The sequence below is a fragment of the Chlamydotis macqueenii genome, chromosome 4 (genome assembly GCF_036417535.1).
Source record: "Chlamydotis macqueenii isolate bChlMac1 chromosome 4, bChlMac1.mat, whole genome shotgun sequence".
Classification (NCBI taxonomy): domain Eukaryota; kingdom Metazoa; phylum Chordata; class Aves; order Otidiformes; family Otididae; genus Chlamydotis; species Chlamydotis macqueenii.
The window spans coordinates 73608857-73621821 of NC_141559.1; the positions used below are offsets into that span (position 1 = coordinate 73608857).

At 54.7% G+C, this 12965-nt stretch overlaps 2 protein-coding genes across 3 annotated transcripts; both read right to left on the minus strand.

Annotated features, from left to right (window-relative positions):
- Nucleotides 1-457: 457 nt before the first annotated feature.
- On the minus strand, nucleotides 458-2438 carry LOC147601025 (uncharacterized). 2 transcript variants are annotated; one of them, XM_086747272.1, is made up of 2 exons: nucleotides 2228-2438; nucleotides 458-1690 (listed from the first exon to the last, which is right to left on the minus strand). In XM_086747272.1, the coding sequence occupies exons 1-2, from the start codon at nucleotides 2436-2438 to the stop codon at nucleotides 1155-1157; spliced, it is 747 nt and encodes a 248-aa protein (XP_086603398.1). In that variant the 3' UTR covers nucleotides 458-1154. The 2 variants fall into 2 exon arrangements, with proteins under 2 accessions (XP_086603398.1, XP_086603397.1); XM_086747271.1 differs by having other exon boundaries at nucleotides 458-1684; nucleotides 2186-2438.
- A 7476-nt stretch (nucleotides 2439-9914) lies between these two features.
- On the minus strand, nucleotides 9915-12524 carry LOC147601026 (homeobox protein HMX1-like). Its single transcript, XM_086747291.1, has 2 exons — nucleotides 12166-12524; nucleotides 9915-10489 (listed from the first exon to the last, which is right to left on the minus strand). The coding sequence occupies exons 1-2, from the start codon at nucleotides 12425-12427 to the stop codon at nucleotides 9915-9917; spliced, it is 837 nt and encodes a 278-aa protein (XP_086603417.1). The 5' UTR covers nucleotides 12428-12524.
- Between the last annotated feature and the right edge of the window lie 441 nt (nucleotides 12525-12965).

Genomic DNA, 12965 nt, shown 5'->3' on the forward strand with positions numbered 1-12965 from the left:
GGCCGGGGCCAGCCCGCGCATCTGCGGGGAGGTTGGTTGCACATTGCTCGCGGAAAGAGGGAAAAAGAAAGAAAACCCGTGTTTATCTAGCAGAAACACCTATCGCCTTTTTTCCCTGCTGGGAAACTCAACAAGTTGCCCATTTTCGCAAGCACGGATGAATTTCGTAATGCCACGATTGCGTTTTTAACCTTTATTTTTAACATAAAAACCATCGATGCTCTCTAGGAAACACTTTTCGTTTGATATTGCCTAGTAGCAACCGTATTGAAAAGGCATGCATTTCAGCTTTCTGAAAAGGTTTATTTCCAACCTCTGGATATAAAGCGTGTGAATTTGGAAACCAAAAGACAACAAAAGCGTTTGGAAATCTGTGAATAAAAAAAAAAAAAAAAAACAAAAAAAAAAACCCCAAAACATTTCTTTACTCCCGGATAGCAGATAAAATTTTCCCATGAGATTTCAGGGGGCGGCGTTAGTACAAGAAGCATGAGAGGCAGCTTGTCTGGTTCTGCAAAAACATCAGGAGAGCCACAGTTTGAGAACTGGTCAGCACAAAAAGTGTGAGAGAGAGCTCGGATTTTTTCGGGAGAGGGGAAAAAAAAAAAAATCAGAGAAGCCACAGTTTTAAGAACCGGATCTAAGGGAAGGTGTTGATAATGTCAATATGTTGATAATGTCAAAGATGGGGAGAAGTTAACCTGAGGGATATTAGAGGTGGAGAACTGGAGACAGAGGAGCACATCATGGCCTTCCCGTTTAGCGAGCTGTATTCAAAGTGACTCTGTTCAGGGTGCAGCGACGGCCACGGCGCTGGGGCAGACGCGAGGACAGAGTCCGCGTGGGCTGGGGCAGAGCATCAGCCCCCCTGTGATGATTCGGGAGGGAGTGGGGCAGAACACACCCCGGTTCTTTGGTGGCTCCGTGTTATCTCCTCCGTCACGACCAGAGAAAAAGCGCGGGGCTGGCAGCGCCCCGTGAAGTTTTAACCACGTGTCGACGGCCCACGAACACGGGTGGGGGGAGCTCACGCGACCCCTCCGTGGGCCGGGGTGGGGGCTGCGGCCGACATTCCACCGACACTGCGCGGGGCATAAATAACGTAGGGGAGGCCCCCCGGGAGAGGAGGGCCGGGGTGGGGGAGGGAGGGGGGGCTATACGTCCCCGTCCAGCGGGCTGAGGTGTTCGCCCGGTCCGGGCAGGCAGAGGTAAGGGATGGCGCCGGGCGGGTAGAGCAGAGGGAAGGGTAGCGGCAGCAAGCAGCGGCCGAGCAGGCTGCCGTCCTTGCGCAGGGCGGGTAAGGAGAGAGCCGCGGCGTGGGGTGGCGGCTCCCCGGGGGGCTCCGCCGGCCCCGGACCCTCGGGCTCGACCGACATCTGTCTCTTCAGCTTGTTGCGGCGGTTCTGGAACCAGATCTTCACCTGGGTCTCGGTGAGGTGCAGCGAGGCGGCCAGCCCGGCCCGCTCCGAGCTGCTCAGGTAGCGCTTCACGTCGAAGGTGGATTCCAGCTGGAAGACCTGGCTCTTGGAGAAGATGGTCCGCGTCTTCTTCCTGCCGCCCGTCGCCCCGCCGCTCTCCCCGCCGCAACCCCCCGGCTCCGGCCGCCGCGGGCCGCGCAGCCCCTCCGCAGGGTGCGGAGAGCCCACGCCGCGGCTCGTCCTCTCCGCCCGGAGCCGGAGGGGCTCTCTGCCTGCAAGGACAAAGCAAACAGCGTCAGCCCCTCTGCATCCGCCCGCACCGCACGCACGGCTCGGCTGAGGGCTGGGGAGCGGGGCCGAGGCCTGGGAAGGGGTGGTGGATAGGATGCGGAGGGGGCTGCTGGGAGCTGGCCACGGCCCCCCACCCAGACCCTGCAGAGGGGAGAAGGGCGAGGAACTTCCAGTCGGGATGCAAGGAAATCTCTCGGCCGGCAGTTTCACAGAGAAGTCAGGGGCTCGGGGACAAACAGACAAGGAGGCCGGGAGGGGGGAAAAGCCTGGAAAAAGCCCTGGAAGCAGGTTGGTGCGTGTGCGTATGCCGGGGGCATCTCCTCCCGTCCGGTTCCTCCTCCGGTTGCGTGAGCGCCGGTGCTGCCTGTGCGTGGGGGTCTGTGTGTCTGCCCTCCCGTGCGTGTGCGCGGTCCCGGCCGGGCGGCGCTGGGGGGGCCCGGAGCGGGGCAGACCCCCGCAAGGTGCTGAGCTGCGACCCGAGGTGCGAGACAGCCTGAGGCGGGCTGCCGGCTCCGTACCCGAGTTGCTAGAGGTTTTACTGGGGTGTCGCTCCGCAGGCCCCTCTCCTTCCTCCTCCTCCTCCTCCTCCTCCGGCAGCGCGCAGCGGGCTCTGCCCAGCTCCCGGGCCGGGCGGCGGGGGCCGGGCTGCAGGATGCTGTCGATGCTGAAGGCCGGTGGGGGGGCCGGGGCCTGTGGTGGGGCTCGGCGGCCGCCCCCGAGCTGCACCATGGTGAGCTGAGCCGAGCCGGACCGGGCCGAGCCGACCCGCAGGACCGCCTGCAGCGGGAGGGCGGTGGCAGCGGCAGCCGGGGCGGAGGGAAGGGTGGGGCGGGGGGAAGGGAGGAGGGGTCGGGGCGACGGAGGGAGGGGATGGAGCTAGAGGGAGCCCAGGGCCGGAGGACAGGGGCTGGGGAGGAAGAGAGGGAGGGGAGGCGGCAGGGAACAGAGGAAGCGGAGAAGGAAGGCGCCTGGAGTGAAAGAGAAGGATGGAGGGAGAGGGTTGGAAATGAGAGCAGGGGAAAGGGGTGGAGCGCGACAAGGGACGGCAGTGATGGCTGTGAGAGAGGGAGAGGGGGAGCTGGGAGCCGGCGAAACCCTTCCGTGTGTCTGCAGGGCCCTTGGCACTGCCCCAGACCGGCTGCTGGGACCACTGGCTGCCGTTACCGGTGCCGTCGTGAGGGAGTCGGGGGCCCTGAGGGAGAGGAACTCACACAGCCCAAGTCCGTTTCCCGTGGGCCTTCCGCCGGCAGACCCCTAGGCCGAGCGTGCAGAGTTCTCCTGAGGACCAAGGGAGCCCAGTTCCTGCCGAGGAGCCTCGTGGTGTCGGGCCACCCCGAAATCCCTCTGCCCCGAGGGGGCTGCGGAGCTCTTCTGCCCTTTTCAAGAGCTAAAAGTTGTATGAGATCCTGAGCTTGGTACGGGGATGGTGGGAAAGTGGTCCGTGTGCGTGTGCGTGCACACAAGGTACAGCTTTCTGCAGGATGCAGGAGCATCGAGCATCCTGTGCTGTGGGGGATGCTGTGGGGCGTGGGAAGAGATGGGTGTGTTTCCCTGTTAATCGGGAGAACTTGTGGTCCCCGCCACCCACCAGCACTGCAGGGTTTTAAAAACGTTTTGCACTTCTCCAGGCAGAGCACCTATCGGCCGTGGATGGCAGGGAGCCCGCGTAAAGCCTGGGAAATGCTTCCAACCAGGTTCTGAGAGGCCTTTTAGTCCGAATCTCGAGGTTTCCACCACGAAAACTGCTGAGGGCAAACGAAAAGACCTTGAAAAAGAGTCGACAACAGAAGTTCTGACAGGATCTTAAGAATTGTGATGCCAGAGATTCCGCGAGGTAAAATCAGTGCATCTTAAGGCTTTGGACTGCGTTAATCTTTAACAACCTAGTTCTTAGGAGAGCGGGTTTCAGCTCTTTTTCGTGAAAATTTGTTTCACTTTATAAATGCACTCAGATTTTAATGCAGCCATCTGCTGGAGAGCTGTACATTTTCCACCAGGTGAAAAAAAAAAAAAACTCAACCCATATATATCCGTCTTCCATCAACGTGATTGTTGGCCAAATGCCCATTTGTCTTGCAATCTCCTATACAAACCGGCGGTTCTGGTGAAGAGAAATGTCCCATTAAGAGAAAGCGACAGAGCGAAGGAAGGGTGAGAGAAAAGTGGTACAAAATGCGAAGAAGTAGCTGAAAAGATAAATTAAGAAATTCTGGGCCTGTCTTTGCTCCCCTCCTGCAGTTTGCAAGCGAGGCATGTCCTGGGCGCTCACATCTGTTCTTGGTGCCAACCCTTTCCCTTTCAGTCCCACGAAAATCCACCTTAAAAAGCAAATGTGTTGACTCGGCGTGTTTTCCTAGAAGACATTTTCTTGGAAGAAAAAGGAAAACTTGAAGAAGGCAGAAAATAAGAAGGAAATTGAAGAACGAGACATAAGATTTATGTCCTTTTTTTTTTTTTTCACTGCAGCCCCCTGCGCCGCCCGAGCAGATCGAGCCTAGCCCTAAGAGACCAGGCCCGGTAACACCTGGACGGGAAAGGTCTGTCCTCCTCCTTTCCTAGCTCCATTTGTCCGGTTTACAGGGTTTTTTATTATTATTTTGGTTTTTTTTTTTTTTTTTCCCGGACAAACTCTGCAGTGAGGGAGCACGCTACAGTGCCGCATCTCCCCAGCCGCTGTGAGGCAGGTTGGAAACAATTCCCTCGCAAGGAGAGGATAGGGAGGGTCTCCGGGGTCCCCCCTGCAGTCGATCCGACAAGCCAGCCCCGTACAGGACTCCCCATGCCCTTTGTTAGACTCCCCGTTTTCTTTAGGGGGAGACCTGGCTCGGCACTCCGACAGCTCGTGCATCCCCGCGGAGGGAGGGCTCCGCAGGGGGGCTGCTCCCCGCACCAGCCCCTCCACAAAAACCCCTCCAAGCCCGCATTTGGCCCTGAGCTTCTTGTGGGGGGAGGGCTATATCCGACTGGGCGGCGGGGCGAGAGACCTTGCCAAAAGTCAGAGGCTTTTCCGAGTGACCGGTTCCCGGGGCGTTGGGAGCGCTCAGCTGAGGGCGGCTGTAGGGAGGGGGTGGCTTTGGCCGGGGTCTCCCGCTTTCTGCCAGGATCGGCTGCCCGGAGTTAAGCCATCAAAGGGGGTCTCGCTGGCCGGGGCGGGAGGCAGCCCTGCGCTGCCATCGTCGTCCACTCCCCAGGCCCCGCAAGGCCGGCAGATAAGGCGCTGCATCACCTCCTTCAAAAGCAACGATTTTTCCTTACAACAGGTAGAGATATCCCGACACCGGCGCTTTATTTGTATTTTATCTGGGAGGGATCTTGTCTGGTATCTGTCGGGACGCGGAGGCCGGTACCGCACAGCGGCGGCGCCGGAGGAGCGAAACTTTTTATTTAAATAATAGATTCCTGTGTTAGAAGCTAACATCGCGCTGAATGGAAACGTTTTATCTGGGAAAGCTTTTTACCAGAAATCACCCGGCACACAAATCTTTATTTCCGTTTTAGCTGGGAGCACAAAAAGTCTCCAACTCTAAATCTCAATCTGATGGAAATGAAATCTGATTAGATTCTAGGGAAACGCCACAGAGTCCAGTTTTGTTTGGCTTACGAAATCGGGCTTAGTTTATGCACTCGAGGGAAGAATAGGCCCGGTCTGGGTTTCACGTCCCCCAGATAAACCGCGGTCTCGCCCGCACCTTGCAGCGATTTTTAAGCCGCTCCTCTCCCGGGTGGCGGGTCCAAGCTCTGTCTGAAAAGTTCACTTTGGCCCCCTTGGCTCTGCAGGTCCCTAAAATAACCCCGGGGATGTGTTTCAGCATAGTTGGGTGCCAATGCCCCCCCCCAACCCCCCCCACCCCTCCGCCGGGCGCAGCAGTGATTTGGGGCAGCGGGGACACCTCGGGGAGAGAGGGGGGTAAGGAAACGGTGTCACTGACTGGGAAATGACTGTCCCGGAGTCCCACGGGAAAGCAGCCACAAGTGTCACACGCAAACAGGGGGAGCTGGGCGCTCCCTCATCCCCGACGTGCGAGACAGGTAGGCCGGGCCTTGATGGGACCGCGGGACAGAACAGCCCTTCCCGAAAGCTTTTGTCTCCCTCTGAGATCAGTTCCAAGTCCTCAGCTCAACCGTCTTCCTGCAGCCTCTGCAGGGATACGACAGGAGTGCGGTAAAATCCAGGAGGGAATTTCCGAATAAAGTGAGAATTCTCGGCTGTTCAGTAGCTTGGAGTTGCTAAAGAGAGGAGAGGAGAGAAGATAAAGAAAAATAAAGAAAAGGAGAAGTGAAGAGGAAAAGAAAATTAAAAAAAAAAGAAAAGGAGAAGTGAAGAAGAGAAGAGAAGAGAAGAGAAGAGAAGAGAAGAGAAGAGAAGAGAAGAAAAGAAAAGAAAAGAAAAGAAAAGAAAAGAAAAGAAAAGAAAAGAAAAGAAAAGAAAAGAAAAGAAAAGAAAAGAAAAAATAAAAATGAAATTTTAGGCGCACATCTAGATTTTCATGAATATCTTTTTTCTTTTTAATGGACATTCATGCATCTCACTATGCAGAAATTAAAACGTAGGATTCGTAAGAAGAGTATGAGAAACTCAGTTAAATAGACAAATGAAGCATTAAGAAATCCGACGCAAAGTTACATTCATTGGGAACGGGACGGGAATTGTAAGAAAATTGCCTGGATCTAATTAGAGGCTCAGAGCACTCCATTCTGGGGCGAGCATCCCTCGGATCGATGGGAGCGCGGGGCGCGCCCCCCGCCCGGCTGCCACGTTCACAGGGAAGAACCAGACCAGTCCCAGACAGTGCACCAGAAATTGGAATAATTAAAAAAAAAAAAAAACAAACGAAACAATCGATCCAAATATATTGTTCAACAATGGAGCCAGCGAGCACCTATGAGATTTATCACGCATTGATTTGCATGAATATTTCAGACCCATGCCTCGGAGAAAAGTTATGGGCCATCTTAAGGCGGTGAGCAATGCACCATTTGCAAAGCAGCCATTTAACAAGGTGCTTTTCAGCCTATCGATCGTTTTCATTTGAAGTGTAATTAATAATTACATCTTACTGCAGCTACACCAGGAATTTTATTTCAGAAGAGTAGTTCAGATAGCATGTTGATTTTCGTTTGATTTGCTTAAAAAAAAAAAATCCTTTCACTGATTATTTTTATTAGCGTCCGATAAACACAAGTTATCTTTGTGAGCAGTCTGGCAAGGTTTTCCTTTGCCTTGCCTCTGGAGTGCCATCTAGCTAAGCTGTTGTAGCAACATTCATTAAATAAATGTCAACAGACAAGGATTTATGCTGCATAATAATATTACAGCTGTAGTATAACTGGATTTATTTTAAAGCTATTCTGAGGTTGCTTTGATCTATAAAGCAGCAACGTATGTCTCTATATGTCGCAAACAGCCTTTGCGAAACTACTTTAAACTTTACAGTCTGCCAACATTTTTTTTCTTATAGCAGAAGAAGCACAAAGCGTGACTCTTACCTCTTGGGTTTGTTTAATAAAAAATACACTCAGGGAAGAAAACTGCCAGGAATCTGCTGTCCTGATTTGAGGGGTGGGTTTGGATTTGGGTTTGGATTTTTTTTTTTTTTTTGCCTTCTTTGAAATCGTCAATGTACATTCATCAGGGACTACCTCCGCCGCTAGCTGTTTCTCTGCATCCTGCAGAAATTTCTTTCCATCAGTTACAATGAACAGCGTCACTAAAAAAAGCTACGAAGTAAAGAAACCTGAGGTCCCTATGTTCCTACTTTTCAGCACATACTTTTAATAAGCCACTATAAAGCACTTTCTGCATGTACAGAATAAGGCATAAGTAAGCACTTTTTCTTAGACGAATTCACGCCTTGCACCTTTTTAATATTTTACTATGACCATAAGTTACAAATACAGTGTATGAAAAAAAAATCTGTTTATTGATATAATCAGCACGTTTTTAAAAAACAAACAAACTAATGTCAAAACACATTTTAAAAATCCGATTGATCATTTAGCCCTGCCAGTTCCTCAACTTCAATAAAAGAATACTTAGTAGAATCAGAAGTATAATAATCTCATACGTTACTCCAAAGAAAAGGCATGTGGAGAGTGGCAGGCATGTTAAGTTTCGCGTTGGGTTACAATCTACTCTGATATGACCGTAGTGAGTCCGGATTTTACCCCAGTAGGTGACACTGGGAGGACTGGGGAGCTGGGAATAGGGGGGGGAAGACGATCTGGACCCCGAACCCAGCCACCTCACCCTCCTTCTGACCCTGCCCGGGGACCAGGCTTTCCAGGTTTACGCCTCGAACTCGGGTGTTTGACGGATATGCAAAGGAAAACAGCTGGCGCAGGTCTCCCGGAGTGAGACGAGGGATTTCAGAGCAGTTGCAGAAAAAAAAAAAAGAAGAAAAAAACAACCCAAAACCAACAAAAACAGCTCCCAGAAACGGGGCTCAAGTCGAAACGAGCATCCCGGCAAGTGAGCACTTTCCTCAGGAACCCGGAATATCTTTATTTCATTCTCGAGTGGTTTTGAGGCTTTCAGCGTCCTGATTTCAACTGTGCAGGCTGATGCCCAGAGCCGTGTTTCAGGCCAAAGTGAAAAAAAAAAAAGAAAAAAAAAATTAAAAGCTGTGGAGAGGTTATAATCCGCCCCTGACCCTTCTCAGGTTTCGTAGCAAAGCTGGAGCTCCGCCGCGTCTCGCCGACCGATTTCATAACAAGAAACTGTGAGATTGCTCCAAAACGTAACGCAAAGTGGAGGAAATGGGAAGAATTAGCCGGCTCTTCCTTCACTGGGGACGGGTCACGCACAGATCCAGGGTCCCCGACAGATCCAGGACCCGGCTTTCCCTGCGGGGACACCGAGAGTTCCGAGCTGGTCTGTTCAATTCCAGCTGATTATGTCCTAAAAAGTACGATCAAAGCCCGACCTTCCACCAAGGCTGAGTTTTACAAGGTCATTTCCCCCTTAATAGTCGGAAAAAGAAATCCAAACCTTTAGAAACAACGATGGACCCGATATTCATTTTAGCAGCGGGTAGAGAGGGGGAAACAAAACAGTTACTAAAGGAAAAAAAAATAGCTCGGCATGCATAATACTTCATATAATATCACATTACAGGTTAGCTTGCACAAGTAGCTATACAGCTCCTCAGTCTGTCCCCATCCGATAATTTTTCTTTTCTTCCTTTTTAATTGCCAGTGCGAACTATTAATCGATTACACAAACAGATCCCGTCAGAGACAGAGAAGCCGAGGTGCCTTCTCCTCAGGAGGTGGAAATAAGTGGCAAACCCACTGGTAAAACACAGTATGTTGAATTATATTTTTTTTTCTTAAAACTGCGTATTTTAGCCGGTAGTTTGACAAGGAAATAAAACGAAAACAAAGAAACCAAATCCTCACAGCTCGGACTTCGGCGGGGCGAATTCACTCCAGCAATTTGCCTTTGAGTTGTTTCAGATCAACACGCCTGCATCGGGAAGGGCCGGGGGGGCATCAGCACATACGCGGCTATCGATTGTGTGAAAATGAGAGTAACAGTGGCGGGAGGGGGCGGGAGATTTGTACGAATTTAGTGGCTGAAACCAACGGCCCCGGCGAAGCTGCTGGAGGGGAGGGTCCGCGGGGCCCTCCTCTCTGCACGGAAAGTGGGAGAAGAGGAAGGTTCCCCCCCACCACAGAGCGCTGGCCCGGGGCAGCACAGGACTGGGGGACCGTCCCTCGGCAGAGAAGGGGGCTCCCAGGCTTCCCCGTCCGTGGGGCCGGGGGGGTCGGTACATTCCTCTCACGTTCGGCAGCTCGGCGAGGCGAGGGGGGGTGGGGAGCCAAGGGTGTAGTCCCCCCCTCCCCCGGAAAACTCTGGTCTGGGTCAGCCCGGGGCCGGGGCGGCAGCCAGGGCTCTGCCGCTGCCACGGGGCCGCATTTTCTTTGGATGCGCGGCGGGGGGAGCACCGCCGATCCCCTCCCAGCTGACGGCTGGGGTCCTCGTACTCCCGTGGGTTCCTTCTGGCTCCTGCGCGTCTCTCCGAGTCAACCCCAAAAGTAAGTTTATTGCACGTTTAAAAAAAAAAAAAATTAAAAAGTCAAAAAGCAAAAAATGGAGATACGTGTACGTTGGAAATAAACAGTCCGGGGAGGGAGGGGGGTGGAGCTGGAAGCCGGAGGAGGGGGCGAGGGGGTCGCGGTCGCGGTCCCGGCGCAGGCGGGCTCTCAGACGAGTCCTGTCATCTGCGACCGGAGGAAGGGGAGGGAGGCGGTGGGGAAGGCGCCCAGGGGGTAGCTGAGGCCGCCGGAGAAGCCCACCACGGGGGCGGACATGTGGGGCAGGGGGAAGCCCAAGGCGCTGGCTGGCGAGTTCTCGTGGTACAAAATGGGGACCCGCACTATCCTTTGGGCGGCGTGGGAGAGGTTGGCCGCCTCCAGGTCGGCGGCCAGCTGCCGCTTCCACTTGTTGCGGCGGTTCTGGAACCAGATCTTCACCTGGGTCTCGGTGAGGTGCAGCGAGGCAGCCAGCCCGGCCCGCTCCGAGCTGCTCAGGTAGCGCTTCACATCGAAGGTGGATTCCAGCTGGAAGACCTGGCTGCGGCTGAACACCGTCCTCGTCTTCTTCTTGCGGCCGCCGGCGCGTTGCTCCGGCTCTCCCGGCTCCTCTCCGCGATCCTCCTCTTCCTCCCGCACGCCAGGGCCCTGCCGCCCCCCCGTCGGGCCTCGTGCCGCCGCCCGCCCGCCGCCGCTCGCCCGCTCCGCCGGCTCTTCGAGGGGCTCGGGGGAGTCCCGGTCGCTGGCTGCGGAGAGAGGCAGAGGGCTGGGTGGTGGGGGGGAAGAGAGCGGGGGCATCGCCCAGCCGCCCGCTGACCCGGAGGGAGCGCCGGCCCCCGCTCCCCGGCAGAGGGAAGGCGGCGGCGACGGGGCGGGCGAGGGGTCCGGGCAAAGGCTCCTGCCCCTGCTCCCTCTCCTGCAGCCAACCCCCGAGAGCCGGCCTCCGGGCAAGCACCCAAATACCTGCGAGCTAGTGCACGCACTCGCGTCCTCGCGTGTAAGAGCGCAAATTGCGCGCCGTGCATGTATACTCGTTCCTGTACACGCTCACATATGGGCGTGTGTGTACACACGCCGGCGTGCACGCACATACCCGCATGAACACACGCATACGTATGTAACATAAGTGTACTTTTAGATATATGTTTAGTACACATACACGTACACACACAAATATGTATACACACCTCTACACGCGTAGAAATACGTATACTTTTTCATATGTGCATGTACACCTGTGAATACAAGTTTACTCAAATTTAAACACATGTGTAAATATCTACACATATATGTACACATATATCCTAACAAGTACATACGTAAGTATACTGGTGTGTGTCAGGTGGGTACGTATAGCAGTGCGTGTGTATATATAAAGCAAAGTAAGAAGGAAATATTTTCCTGTCACATTTCTCTGGACCGGATAAACCAAATGGGCCGGGTCAGCTGCTCTAAAATCCAATATTGTCTCTCAGCATGTCTCCATGGAGTTTACCAACATTGTGCTTTCCGTTTGCAATTTTAAAGGGAGGAAAAAAATATATTTCCTGCTCTTCATAGAACAGAGGGGGGAAAAAAAAAGACAAGGAAAAAAGCGAGAAAAACAAGGCCGTTGTTTAGGGAGCCGTTTTCTGTTTCTAGATGTACTTTTCAGAGAAGTTAAACATATTAATAAGCCCACCGCTGTAAAAAGAGACTCTTTGGGTTACAAATCACGCCTCTCTCCCTTACTGAGCAATCGTGCGAACTCCACAGGCTCGTATAGAATCAAAGAGACGCGCCGAGGGACAATATTTTTTCTATCAGGATAAAAATAACCACTGATGGCAGCCCATAAACTTTTTCAGATGTCGATTCCTGCCCCTGAACCCCGGCTCATCCTCCAGCGCCCTTTGCTGCGGGGTTTGCGCCGGCCCCGGAGGGAGAGGGGAGCAGGGCCGGCTCTGCGAGGCGTGGGTGGGCGGGGGACGCCGGGGACCGAGCCTGGCTACTCCCCCGCCTTCCCAAACTCTCCGCTGCGCTGCTAGGGACGGCGGGCCCAGCTTTCCGGCTTGCTGAGGCGTCAAAAAAAAAGCTAGATCTCCCTCTTAAAAAAAAAAAAAAAAAAAAAAGAAAAGAAAAGAAAACAAAAGGAAAAAAAAGGGATGGGGGAAGAAATAAAAAGGGAAGGAAAAAAATCCCCGAGTGGGTAACAACCCCAACTGTTTACATTTTGGGCGGCGGAGGCTCCAGGTGAGCGTAGCCGAAGATTTGCCCTAGGCGGCCGAGAACGCGGAGGCACGGCGAGGGCTGCGCCTGACCCAGGGGCACTGGCGGGACCGGACCCCCCCCCCCCCAAGGGGTGAGCAGAGACACCCTCCCCACGCAAAAAAAAAAAAAAAACCCAGAACTCGGCGATCAGGGACAGGGAAAGACCACTTACTGTCGGGGCTGGCGCAGCCCAGGAAGGCGGCGTGGGCCCGGCGGTACCAGCCGACGGCGGCGTCGCGGAGAGGGCAGCTCGGGGGGCCGAGGCGCAGCGGGGAGCGGGCTCCGCAGCGCTGAGCCCCGCGCCCGCCGCCGCCCGCCGCTGCCCGCCGCGCCCCGCCGCCCGCCGTGCCCTCGGTGCCCAGCAGGTCCTCGATGAAGAAGGACGAGACGCGGGCGGAGGTGGAGCCGGCGTTTTCCGTGGCTTCGTCCGGCATCGTCGGAGAGAGAAGCTGCGGGACCAGGGGGAGGGGGGAAGCGGGGGCGGGGGCGATCGCGGCTCCGCCGGCGGCTGGGCTCCTCGGCTCCCCGCTGCCCCGCGGCCGCCTCTTGCCTCTGCCTAGCCCCGCGGATGCTCTCCTGGTATAAAAGGTTTTTTTTCCGGAGTAATCATTTCAGATCGCGGTTTGCCATCATTTCCTGCAAGCTAGGAGGGGAGGGGGGAGGGGGAGGAGGGGAAGGGAATAGGAAAAAAAAAAAAAAGGCAAAAAAAAAAAAAGGCAAGCCTACAACCCATCGGAGGCGCCAGATTCTGCGCGAAAACGATAATAACGAAATAAAAAATGTCACGCGAGTTAAACGCTGGACGCGAGAGGGGGAACCCTGCGATTGGAGGAGCGGCCGCGGCCAACGGGGGCTCCGCGGGGGAAACACGAGGCGCGGAGCGCGGCGGGGCCGGGGCCCGAGCTTGTGCGTGTCCGTGTGCGTGTGTGCAGTGCGGTGCGGGGTGCGTGTGCGCGCGCCGCCGCGGGGCTG

Coding starts and splice junctions, on each gene's coding strand:
- LOC147601025 (XM_086747271.1), bottom strand. CDS start 2,438: ATGGTGCAGCTCGGGGGCGGCCGCCGAGCCCCACCACAGGCCCCGGCC. Junction 1,685..2,185: donor CAGGCTGTCTCGCACCTCGG/GTCGCAGCTCAG, acceptor TTGCAGGCAGAG/AGCCCCTCCGGCTCCGGGCG.
- LOC147601026 (XM_086747291.1), bottom strand. CDS start 12,427: ATGCCGGACGAAGCCACGGAAAACGCCGGCTCCACCTCCGCCCGCGTC. Junction 10,490..12,165: donor GGGCTGCGCCAGCCCCGACA/GTAAGTGGTCTT, acceptor CTCTCTCCGCAG/CCAGCGACCGGGACTCCCCC.